Source organism: Castor canadensis, chromosome 2, assembly GCF_047511655.1.
Source record: "Castor canadensis chromosome 2, mCasCan1.hap1v2, whole genome shotgun sequence".
Classification (NCBI taxonomy): Eukaryota; Metazoa; Chordata; class Mammalia; order Rodentia; family Castoridae; genus Castor; species Castor canadensis.
Genome location: NC_133387.1, coordinates 160,705,719 through 160,717,984, shown reverse-complemented (window position 1 = coordinate 160,717,984; position 12,266 = coordinate 160,705,719). Strand labels below are relative to the sequence as shown.

At 37.6% G+C, this 12,266-nt stretch overlaps 1 protein-coding gene and 1 long non-coding RNA gene across 11 annotated transcripts in view; one reads left to right on the top strand and one right to left on the bottom strand.

Annotated features, from left to right (window-relative positions):
• Nucleotides 1-12,266, top strand: part of LOC141420854 (uncharacterized) — a 91,244-nt gene that overhangs the window by 4,432 nt on the left and 74,546 nt on the right. The gene's annotated exons all lie outside the window — the stretch shown is intronic.
• The window catches only part of Iqch (IQ motif containing H), a 246,002-nt gene continuing 242,729 nt past the window's right edge, over nt 8,994-12,266 (bottom strand). For 9 of the 10 annotated variants that reach the window (XM_074066275.1, XM_074066274.1, XM_074066276.1 and 6 more), the window contains one exon: nt 11,639-11,775. Coding sequence is in view for 1 of the 10 variants with exons in the window: in XM_074066284.1 (XP_073922385.1) it covers nt 11,674-11,775 (102 nt within the window). In the remaining 9 variants the exon portion in view is untranslated. Of the gene's footprint in view, nt 11,776-12,266 lie in introns of all 10 variants that reach the window. The other variant, XM_074066284.1, reaches the window with a different exon arrangement.

Sequence of the window (12,266 nt, the reverse complement as noted above, 5' to 3'; positions counted from 1 at the left end):
ACAGCTCAATGGTCTAAGGATGCTGAGTTTGAGATATTGCTCATAATTATTACAAGAAACAAATCTGTTCCATTTCTCAGTTTATTCTTCTGTATGCTGCTTTTTTTTCTAAATCGAATGTTTAATGGTACAAAACCTTATAGGTTTTATTCATATAAATCAACTCGTGAAAAATTGCTAGTCATAATCTCAGAATTTTGTTTTTGTATGAACTAAGGTGAAAACTTTTTCAAGGCTAATTTTGACATTTGATCTTGCTGTTAAACTGGATCAAATACTGTAAATATAGGGCACTTCCCCGCCATGCAGGAAATGCTCATTGAGCACCTATGCACAACAGGGGCACTGGAATCTCATTTGCTTCCCATCCACATCAAATAAGCTCAGGATTGCAAGTGTCATCAGGTTGGCACTTCGCAGCACCAAGCAAATATGCTGAGTAATCTTCAGAGAAGTATACCAGCATGTATTGGCCGCCATTTTAACTCTACAGTAATTTAGGAATTTTTTTTTTCTAATTTAATGAAACCAGCATGTAGTTGGAAGACAGTGTAGTTGGACGGGGAGTCAAAAGCTTCTTATGTGTTCCCTTCCTCCTTTCCTCCTTTCCTCCTTCCCTCCCTCCCTCCCTCCCTCCTTTCTTCCTTCCCTTTCTCCTTCTTTGGCATGCTGGGGTTTGAACTCAGGGTCTCATGTTTGCTAGACAAGCGCTCTACCACTTGAGCCATAAACCCAGGACTTGCTTTCTTTTTGTTTGTTTTCTTGAGACAGGGTTTCCCTGGACCAGTCTGGGCTCAGAACTCACTATGCAGACAAGGGTGGCCTTAAACTCTCCATCCTCCTGCCTCAACCTCCAGGGTGCTGGGATTATAGGTTTGTGTCACTATATTGGTCTGTATTCATGTTTTTGGTGGTACTGGGGTTTGGCCTCAGGGCCTTGCACTTGCTAGGCAGGCACAGAATCACTAGAGCCAAGCCAAGCCCCTGGCCATTTTTGTTTTACTCATTTTGGGATAGGTTTTCTCAGGATTTTTTAGGCCAGCCTGAATCTTGATCCTCCTATTTATGCCTCCCATGTACCTGAGATTAGAGGTGTACTGCCAGGCCCGACTTGTTGGGCATAAAATGGGGTATCGTTAAATCCCTCCACTGGCCTCCACCCTCTATCCTCCTGATTTCTGCCTCCCTTGTAGCTGGGATTACAGAAATGTTCTCCCATGCCTGGCCTATATTATATCTTTTTTTTTTTCCCCACTACTGGGGCTTGAACTCAGGGCCTTCACCTTGAGCCACTCCACCAGCACTATTTTTGTGAAGGATTTTTCTCATGGTCTGCACGAGCTTGTCCTAGGAACCTAACTGGGAGGGATGGGAGATTGAGAAAACATAAAAGACAAACATGCAAAAAAGCTGGGATCAGGTGGGCTGGGTGCTCTGGTGGAGACACACAACAGCCTCCACCACCTCCAGCGACTTTATTATATACAGCGGCAAACTAGGAAGTAGAGCAGCAGTTGAGGGGGGTTGAAGGCGCTGACATTGTAGTTATCGGGAGCAGGGGAACCTGCCATAGCTGCTTTCTGCACATACTGGTACTGTTCCTGTGTAGTGTGAACATCCTTGTTCTTAAGGAAGCTGTGCTGCATTTTGCTCTCGCTCCCTTCTGCAGCTAGGAGCTGTGCCCATCCCAGCCTGCAGAGTATTTGACATGGCTGTGCTCATGTCAAGTTCTCATAGGCTTCTCATACTCCACTCTCCACAGGGTTTTTTTTTCGAGATAGGGTCTTGTGTAACTGTTTGCCCAGGCTGGCTTTGGACTGCAATCCTCCTGATCTCTGCCTCCTGAGTAGTTAGGATTACAGGTGTGAGCCACTGGTGCCCAGCTCCATATTCTTTTTTAAGGAAGTTATGGGCACTTCACTGCCTCCAAGCACTAAGCATGGATCACTGATCTATAAAATGAGGGATTTAACCAAGGTCAGTGAGGTACAATGAAGAGCCCAGGCATCAGAGGCAAATAGACCTAGCTTTGAGTCTGTATTCCTTATTCCTATTTTAGGGAAATTAGTTAACCTCTCTGATTTCTGCTTTGTTTCCTTGAGTTTACTGTAAAGATCAAAAGGAATATCAAATACTTTGAAACTCTAAAGTATCATATGAATATAAAGTATTGCTATTCTTAATAATAACTGGTCAACATTAAAGTATTTGCTGGATTCTCAAAATGCTCATGCACTGGTCTTAACAATAGGGGATTTTTAAAATATTCTTTATGCTGTAATTAAAATCTCATTGGGAAAGAGTTTCTGATGTGACTTCATGATTTATTAGAAAACATCTATAAAATAATATGGCATGATTCTATTTTTAAAAATTATATACATAAACATAAAAGTTTATATAATAAGAACTTAATATATCTTTGATAAAGATACAAATGGGATATACATTAACTGAGCAACTCTTATTACTAGTAAGTAATATTCTAGGAGATGTATATGTATATATGTATGTATAATATTTGTATACATATATAATTATCTGGGGTTTGAACTCAGAGCTATCTTGCTAAGCAGATACTCTACTGCTTGAGCCATGCCCCCAGTTCCATATATACATTTCTTTAAACTTACATTCTTGGCAAGACAGGTAAAAATCAAATCGATTATGTAATATTAAGTAACATCACATATTGTCAAATGCTTTGAAGCAAAATAAAGCGTGAGAAGGACATAGAGAGCGCGATTGGTGCTACTTTAGGGAGATGGCCAGGGAAAGTCCTCTGGTCTAGTAACAGTTGAGCAGAGAGACCTTAATGCAGAAAGAAAGTAAGATAGGCAAGTTACTAAGAAACATGTGCCAGGCAGAGGAATGGTGAATGTGGAGGCTCCACACAGGAATAACAGTAGGCACACTCCAGAACCTGTACAGTGGTTATCACCAGAGAATAACAGTTGATATTTAAAATTTTGCTTCCCGTATGCTTTCCTATTCTTCAGTTTTTATTTTCTGAAGAAGCTATGTGACCCTGTTTTTTGTCGTGTATATATATATACACGCATATATATATGTGTGTGTATATATATATATTTCTGTAATTAGAAGAAACATTTAAACTCTACAAAGTAATCTTATGAAAAATGTTCCTAAGTACTTTTAAAAGCTTATGTCATCTCTATGTTTTTGTTTTTCTGGTTTGAATAACAAGAACCTCTATGCTGGTAGTGAGAAGGAAGGGAGAAAGAAGATTTCTTTCTTGGCAATGAAGTCAAAGATGTGTTTTAGGCAGAACTTGTTGCTTAAACAAATGTGGTCCTTATAGAAGGACACAGAATCATTCTTCTAGTTCCTTGCTCGACCTCTGCTCCATAGATATCAGAGCAATTCCTTGAAAGCCTGTGCCTATCTGTGGTCCAAGACATTGTGGCATGTTAGGATATCATTAGAAGATGGAATTAAAAGTACAAGGCAGAAAACTAGTTTCACCATGGATATTATGTCTCATGGACTACATGTGCTACATAGCAAAGTGGAATGTTACCAAATATATCTTCCATCTCTTTGTTTGGTACAGGCATACCTTAAAGAAAAGCTCAAAGCCAGTGGTCTAGCTATTTATCCTGTCCCTGCAAAGAAGATAAAAAAGGAAATGCACTCTGGTTTGTGCAGGAACAAAAATACCCACGTAAATTTTTTTATTCTCATTGTAGTCCATCTAATTGTACCAAGATCTTCTAGTGAATAAGGTATGCATTATATCATTTCAAATAAAAGTGCTTTCAAAGTAAAATTTTCCATTACTTTAGTTGATTAACTGTAACTAAGTGCTTAGTGCAGAACAGTGAAAACCCCCAAAACGAAAGACAGATCCTGGTGTAAAGGATATATTTGGCTTCAGTCAAAAGAATTACTTTCTAAGAGAAAAAAAAAGTTTCCACCAAATTGAGATATTTTAAACTGATACTTTTATTTTGATATTGGGGATTGAACCCAGGGCCTGGCACGTTAGGCAAGTGCTCTACTATCACTTGAGCCATACCCCCAGTTTAAATTTTTTTAAACTATTTAAAATCACAGTACTTTCAGTAGTAAGTGGGAAGGATTAAGGGGCTAAACAAAATTGCCAAATGGTTTCATCCAGGGCTGGCAGAGTGGCTCAAAAGTGGTAAAGCACCTGCCTAGCAAGTGTGAGGTCCTGAGTTCAAACCCTAGTACCTCAAAAAAAATCATCTATTGTTTCATGCATTATTCTTCCAATATTGGAAGAATAATGCTAGTTAAAAGAAGAAACTACCTCATGATACTTTTTTGATGGTTGCATAGAACCTTAAAATATTAGAGTTGGAAGGAAGCTTAAATATAAGTTCCACTTGCTTATTTGATGTATCGGAAAACTGATAACCAGAGAAGAGAAATTATTTATCCGTTAACAAAAGAGCTAGAACTAAAACCCATTAAGACATTTAAGTGTAAAGCAAATGTCATATCTATTCCATACCATTTAGAGTATCTACAACTGCCGCATGATCGTTACTCTGTCTTTCCAGATATTTGCATGTGGGAAGGGTCATTTACCCATTTATGCATTCTGTTTGCCTGAGTAAGTATGGTACAAAAGCCATGGTCTGGTTGAATTGTAGAATATTGAGATGAAGGTTGGTAAACTTAGAATGAATACAAGTCCCATCATGCTACAGAACATGCCATTACCCTCTGATGACATCTTTGGGAGCTTGGAACAGGATGTTGACATTCTCAGGCTGTTAGCCAAAGTTCATTAATTTTTGGGATGGCAGAATTTATAATACATTCATATATTTTTCTTTCCAGACATCTCCCATCCTATTAGGTTTTTGTTTCACTTTGTTCCATTAATTAAAATAGGTTCATTATAAAGTTGTAAGTATATTATGCTTTTTATGTATAGAAAATATCTTTTTATTATTAGTGTATATTAATTGTACAAAGGAGTTGTGATATTTCCATATATGCATTTAATGTACTTGATGGAAGTTGCCCTCTCAATTACTCTCTTATATTCCCTCTTCCACTTCCTCTCCCCCCTTTTTTTTAGTTTTTAGTGGGTTTCATTATGCTGTTCTCATGGATACATGTAATTTATTTCAGTCATAGTTACCCTTCACTCTGTCATAGTCAATAAAGTGTTTATTTAAACTGAGCATAGTGTTTCATGCCTGTAATACCAGCAGTTGGGAGGCAGTCATGAGTTTCAGGCCAGCCTGGGCTACATAGTGAGTTCTGGATCAGCCTGGGCTATGTAGGGAGACTCTGTCTAAAAAAATTATGTTTATTTAATAGTGACTAAATATTTCATTTGTTTCAACATATTCTCCTCATGCATTAAAAAATAGCCTTTTGAGGTTTATTAACCTTCACAATGTTCACATATTGACAAAGACTCCCTCTTCTTGACTAAACTCCAGTCAGACTCCCCTGAGTCCTCCTCCCAATTAGGCCTTAACCTTGCCTTATGAAAAGTCAAACAAACACTAACGTGGTTTATAAAGCTTAAGGCTGCATTGCTAACATAACCTGAGCCACCCCCCCACCTAAAGATCCTGGCTGGGAAAACTCAAGTTTGCCAAAATAATTTACTGTTTATTCAGGACAATACCCAAAGATAAGGCACCTGTGGCCCAGTCTCTGTGGGAGGGTAGGAGGCTGAATTCCATAAGCACCACTTAGCCAAGCCAGATGGGTTACATGTGAGCCAGCCCCTCCTTCCTGCTTGTTTATCTTCACATCCCTGACTCTTCTGAGCTTCTTTCTCCCTATTCTATTCCCTCAGACCCCCTGTAGGATATCCAGTAACCTCTGTACAAATCCAAGTGGAGTTTGATTCACACTGGACTCACACTATTGCAATAGTGGGTTACTGATTAAATCTGTCCTTACCCCTTTAACTAGAGTGTCACCTTGTTTATCTTTGACAATATTTAAAGGATACAATTTGATAAATTTCAGTATATGTATACACCCAGGAAACCATTCCCCCATCCATAGGGATGTGATTTCCTTCTGCCCTTGTCACCCTCATGGTCCTTCTCGCTCTACTCCAACAGGCTCCACTTTGTGTCTCCTACAGTGTTGGATAAATGACTATGAAATCTTTTTTGTCTGGATTTTTTTCATTCTACTTAATTATTTTGTGATTCTTCTATATCATTGGGTTTTTATTAGCTCATTGTTTCTTTGAGCTAATAAAATGAGTAATAGTCTAATACATGTATATCTCAGCTTTTCCATCCATCTCTTGATGGACATTTGGGTTGTTTTCAGTTTGGGGCTGGAAGCTCCCGTGGACATTCATGTGCAAGTTCTTCTATGATCATATGCTTTCTTTTTTCTTGGGCAAATATTACTAAGTGAAATGTCTGGATCCTATAGAGATGTGGTAACATGATTTTCTCATGGTTGCATAGAGGTCTTATAGGCAGTACCCTTCATTGAATGTTTAGGTCTTTCTAATTTTTTCACTATTGTTGCAAATGACATAATTTTTTTGGGGGGGGTTAGGAATGTAGCTATAGATACTCAGATTTTTAAAAATGAAAAAAATGGAAAGAGATTGTAAAGGGACGTTGGAAATAGTGTTCCTAGATAATTGTGAGTTTTTCGATCATTGCAAAGTATTTTCTGTCCTTGGCTGAGAAGCACAGTGGCATGAATCTTTAAATGAACCGAAATTTTAATTTAATTTGAAGTTTATTTTGCAACCAATGGAAGGTCTGCTTGTTTTGTTACAAGTTTATGAGACCATCATTTCATCATAACATTCCTTATGAGGGGACTGCAATAAACTTGGGTGTGGCCTTTTGTTTCCATTTGTAACCATCTGGCATCTTTATAACAGTGTGTCAAATTAAAAAAATCTTAAAGTGTAGCATTTTGCACTTCTCTCTCTCCTTCCTTTCTTATATATGTGTGTGTGTGTGATCACATATATAGTGACAATTGTAAAAATAAAACAAAATGCTTACAGAATGGTACAGAAATGCTTGGGGGAGAAAGCTATTATCCAAAACACAAAAACAAAAATACCCCACAAACCTATTTTGTGCATAGAGGCCAAAGCTGTATTTCCATGTTCAGGGTCTTCTTACAACACAACAAAATTTTGTTTTTACCAACAGATTTTTAAACAGCAGGGACATGCTTTTGGTATCTTTCTCTCATTTACATAAATACCCCAGAAAACAGCAGTTTAAAACTAATAAAAGCCAAGGCCCTCTATCAAGTGCAATAAAGTTTCACAACCATGAGTTAGATTGTTAGCGTGAAAAATAAAGCTATATATGTGCTTATGAAGGATTTTTTTTCTGGAAAGTATATAATCACAATTCAAAGTTAGAACTTCCTCTAGAAGTAGCAATGTAATAATAATACTTAAACATTTATGTAGAACAATTTGTCTTTGAAACACTTTCCCAACATTGACAGATCAATCTCAACTGCTTCCCTAAGGAGCAGGTATTACTATCTGCCATTTTCTAGGTAGGAAATTGAGGATGGTAGTTCATGGCCTTATATTCTCTGACTCTTTAGGATGTGACTGCTAGAGGAATGCACCAGGTTTCTAGTCCATGTTGCTGAAATCACTAATAAAGCAATGGTATAAATAGTAGCTTAATCGGGCTGGAGATGTGTGCCTCCAGTGGAAGAGCACTTGCCTAGCAAGGGTAGATCCCTGAGGTCAAACTCCAGTGCCACCAAAAAAAAAAAAAAAAGGTAACCTAGTTTCCCTCAGGCCCTTAGATACATTCCTGATCCTTCTGTGGCACACCTTATGGAAGGATTGGTGTCTTGATCCAGTTTGTATTGCTATAACAAAATGTCTGAGGCTGAGTTCTTTATAAAGATGAGAAGTATATTTGACTCATGATTCTGGTGGCTAGAAAGTCCAGACAGAATGTTGCCAACATCTGACTGGGAACCCCTTGGCTGTGTCACCACACATCAGAGAACTGGAAAATATCTATTTACAGAAAGGTCAAGCATGTGTAGTGGCCTTGTTTTATAACAACCCACTCTGATAAACTAACCCTGTCCTTGAGAGCTACATTAATACCTCCCAAGGGTGATGATCCTGTGACCTAACTGCCTTTCACCTGACCCTGCCTCTTTAAGATGTACCACCTCTCAGTACTGTTCCACTGGGGACCCAGGTCCCAGTACAGGAACCGTTGGGGGCATACTCAAACCATATACCAGGCAGGATAAGGAAGGATACAAGAGCCACAGCACACTTCATTCCCACTTGTGGGTTGGACCAACTTCTACTGAGCAAAGCAAAAACAAATGCTTCCTCCCTCCCTCAATCTCTACCCACATATTCTCTTGGCAACTTAATTTATAGTTTTTCAGATAAGATTTACTATGATTAGTACATTTAAAGAATTGAACAAATGTGTTATGCACATTAAAACCAGAAGAACAGTAAAATAAAACTAATGAACATTTACATTTTTGGAAATATAATTAATATATGCTTGAGAAATTTTGAAAGATAAACATTTAAATGTTAAAATACTTATTACCTTCCCCACAGGGACAGTGTTGGAAATTAATGAGATAACAAATGTAGAGTGCTTTGAGCTCTTTAGAAGAAAGGTGCCAGATGAATACAAATGATTATTAACTGTTAAAGCTATCAGATGGTTACTAATATATTATTTATGATTACAATACATATTTTTATACTTGAAAAATAGGATATTTACAATTTAATTACAACTTTATTAGAGTGACATTGCAAAAAAAAAAAAAATGCCCCCAGGCTGCTCCCTGGTTATTCTGCATTTTGCAGGAAGCCATTTCCTAACCCTTCCAGGGTTTCTCAACCTCATATCCATCTCGCCCAATGGCAGAGTATGACTTCCCAGCTTCCAGATTCCTGTACCTTCCTGTTGTCATTCCCCCAGCAGTCACAGGTCCCTCACCTGAGGAGACTTCCTTCCACTCGCACCACTTTCTCTTCTGATTTGATCACATATATGGCATGTCTTATGATGCTGTCAATTGTACAAGTTATTAGCAGATGAGTGTAAATTAACCTGTTTATATGTGTGTTTATTTTTAATCTATTCATTTTTGATGTACTGGGGATTGAACCTAGGGCCTGTGGTATGCTAGCCAAGCACTTTATTACTGTAGCCACACTCCCAGTCCTTTTGTTTGCATTTTGTTTCCAAGATAGGGTCTCACTAACTGTCCAGGGTGGCCTCAAACTTGAAATCTTACTGTCTCCGCCTCCTAAGTAGCTGGGATTACAGGCATATAGCACCATGCTTGGCTGTTTTTCTGTTTTTTAAGCAACACACTAGAATTTGTTATAGAAGAGAGAAAACCCTTTGCGTGATCTGGGGCAAGTGAAACTGAACCTTCTACTTTACACAATATGCTAGAAATGATGATAAAGGAGAGTAAATCTCAAATTTATTTTCATTTAGTCTAAAGCATGGGATGGAATATTCTCACTAAATTTTGGGCAGTAGTAGTGACTACCTGTATGGGTTTGTTAGAAAGATGCAGTAAAATAAAATATATGAATTTTTCTAGTATGGCACATACCCAGCCTCTAATAAGTGTTCAATAAGTGCTAAATTTAAGTAGATAGTAGAAGGTAGGTATGTGGCTCCACTGTTCAATGTATACTTCTCTCCCAAACTTCCTAAAAAATGGCATATCATTTTCCAAGAATCCTTTTACCAACAAAGATTTCAGTTTCCTATTTAAAATATTAAAAACTCAGTAATTCATCTTCAATAAATTATGTCTGGGATACTTTAGACATTATACACATAGAAATAATTATATTTTCCAAGCTTAATTCAGTTTGCCAATAGCACAATATCTCTGTAACTTATATGTTCTAAAGGATAATGGGCTATACTTCTTTTCAAATGTTCTGTAATTAAAACATTTCACTAATTTAATCTGGTCCTCTGGCTTCTTCCACTTAATTACTTGAAGTGATTGTTTTATTATACCAGTTTTTCGCCTTTCATTTTGAAGCTATAGGTGTTTCGGCAGAGGGCCTTACTCCCAGTCACTTTCTAGTGAGATGTGACTCTGGATAGAAGGCCTGGATTGGGAAATAATCGTTGTGTGGTGGATGGTAATGATATATGCAGAGGAGGCAAGTGGCATTGTTTGAGAAAGCACTCACGTGGATAAAAAAAAAAATGGTTCAGGAGAGCAGACTCATTTTACTATTGCCAGCAGCTTGAGGCTCAGGAGTGCTAATCAAAGTCCACATACACAACTTCCCGGATGGATTTAACGGTTTTGTACTGTTAAGCGGGGGTTTTTGCCACGTGAATGAGCCACTGCTGTGCTGAACAAAACGGAGACAGTTTTCTTTTAAAGTCCAGAGCAGATGAGAGCCAGAAGGAGACAGAGGGTCTCATTTACTCTCAGGACACGAGTGTGCCAGTGAACTAATGAGTCTCTTGGACCTTATGTTGCTCTGGCTTCAACAGAAGAGTGGCTCTGATGGGCAGGTAGTACTTCCTATCCATCAAGTGTGGACAATAGCCCCTCGCGTGGAGTAGAGAGATCTGACAAGAAAAAGAGGTCATCCTGTACCTAGCACAGGCGGGAAACCTGGCTAATTAATATATTTCCAACTACGGCAAATCAAAAGCCAACACACAGAAATGCAAATTTTATTGCAGAAACTTAGCCTGTGGCTGGTGCACAGTTTAAAATTATTGACATTCCATAGGTAAACAAAACTTCATTTCCCCAACACACTCAAGTGTTTTTAATAGCTATCAAGGTCAGTGTTTAACACAAGATGTGATTTTGGTACTGTGCCTTCCATACTTCACCCTTCAGTAAAGCTGGCTGATAACAGAAATATTTTTGGACAATTATGAAGCAAATGCTGAGACTTAGTGTCAGCAGTGCATGACTTTAACAATTTTCCCTTTGAAAGGTACTGTTGAATTCAGCTTGTAAAAATCCTACTGCTGTATTAAATGGAAACTAGAGGATATGAGTGTTTATTCAAGTGGGCCTTGAATTACACTGTATCTTAAACCAAGAGCAGATACTGCCACCTAGATACATTCTGATGCTTTGGTCAGAAAGATGTTGGCTTTTCCAACTTGAACAATGGTAAAAACAACAGACAATAGAGATTAGGTATAAAAAAAATACAGTGAGTGATAGAAACTTAAAAAATTTATATCATTTTCTTGGGACAAAAGACATTTGGTTTGCCAAGTAGCAATTCTTATGCTTTAAACATTTTAATGCAGAAGGTAAATTGTCATAGAATAGGAGAAAACTTTACAAAAATAAGCCACAGCTCCATAATCCTGAAGCTTATGGAGAAGTGGATGTAGAAGTGTTATCAGTAAGACTTGCAACTTTCTTCTTTCACCAGATTATTTTGCTCTTAGTTTGAGAAGAGGAAGGGATTGTTCAACACTCCAGTGAAAACACTAACAGGCTTTGGTTTAATAAGTAAAATAAGATCACTTAATAAACAAATTTTAAAAAGAATATTACATTATAATCTGTTCTGATTCACTTGTTGGCAAACAAGACAAACTAATTTCCCCTTACTTTTATTCCTAATACCAAAAGAAAGACTTAATTTTGCTGCAGACTGGGATCCAAAATTGTAATGTGCTTCAGAATTACTCAGAGAGATTTTTTATCATCTTTGGACTGCAGCTGTTCTTCAAATCTCATTTTGTTTTCCTCTGTTACTCCTAGAATGGTTTCAATATCATCAATAGTAGTCTGTGAACAACAATAAAGGCAATATTCATTATTTCAAAAACTCTTACAACTCCTTCTCTCTGAGAACTGTTCCTTTCTTGCAGTCTAGTATGACTTAGGCCAGTTCTACTCAAAAGACATCCCACTGACCTGCATCCATCTATGAATTACTGGTTATGAGTCTTGCTGAAATGAGTGAAAATACATAAGAGTAAGAATTTGGAAGCCATCCTAGAATTTTGATGTCCTTTAAGCCTAATAATGAAAACATTGGACTTCTATTTTGTGTATCTTTAAAGTTTCATTTCATTTTTTCTAGTAATTCAGTTTTGTGTTTTCAGAAGTATCGATCCATGATTGATTAACAACAAAACAAATAGGTTCTTTGCTATGGAAAGTACTGGTCACCTTAAAAATGAGGTCTAATAGGCTGAAGGAGGGTTTAATTTATTTCTGCTAGTTTCTGGTAATTTGTTTTTTATTGAGGAATATTCACATACCATAAAATTCAC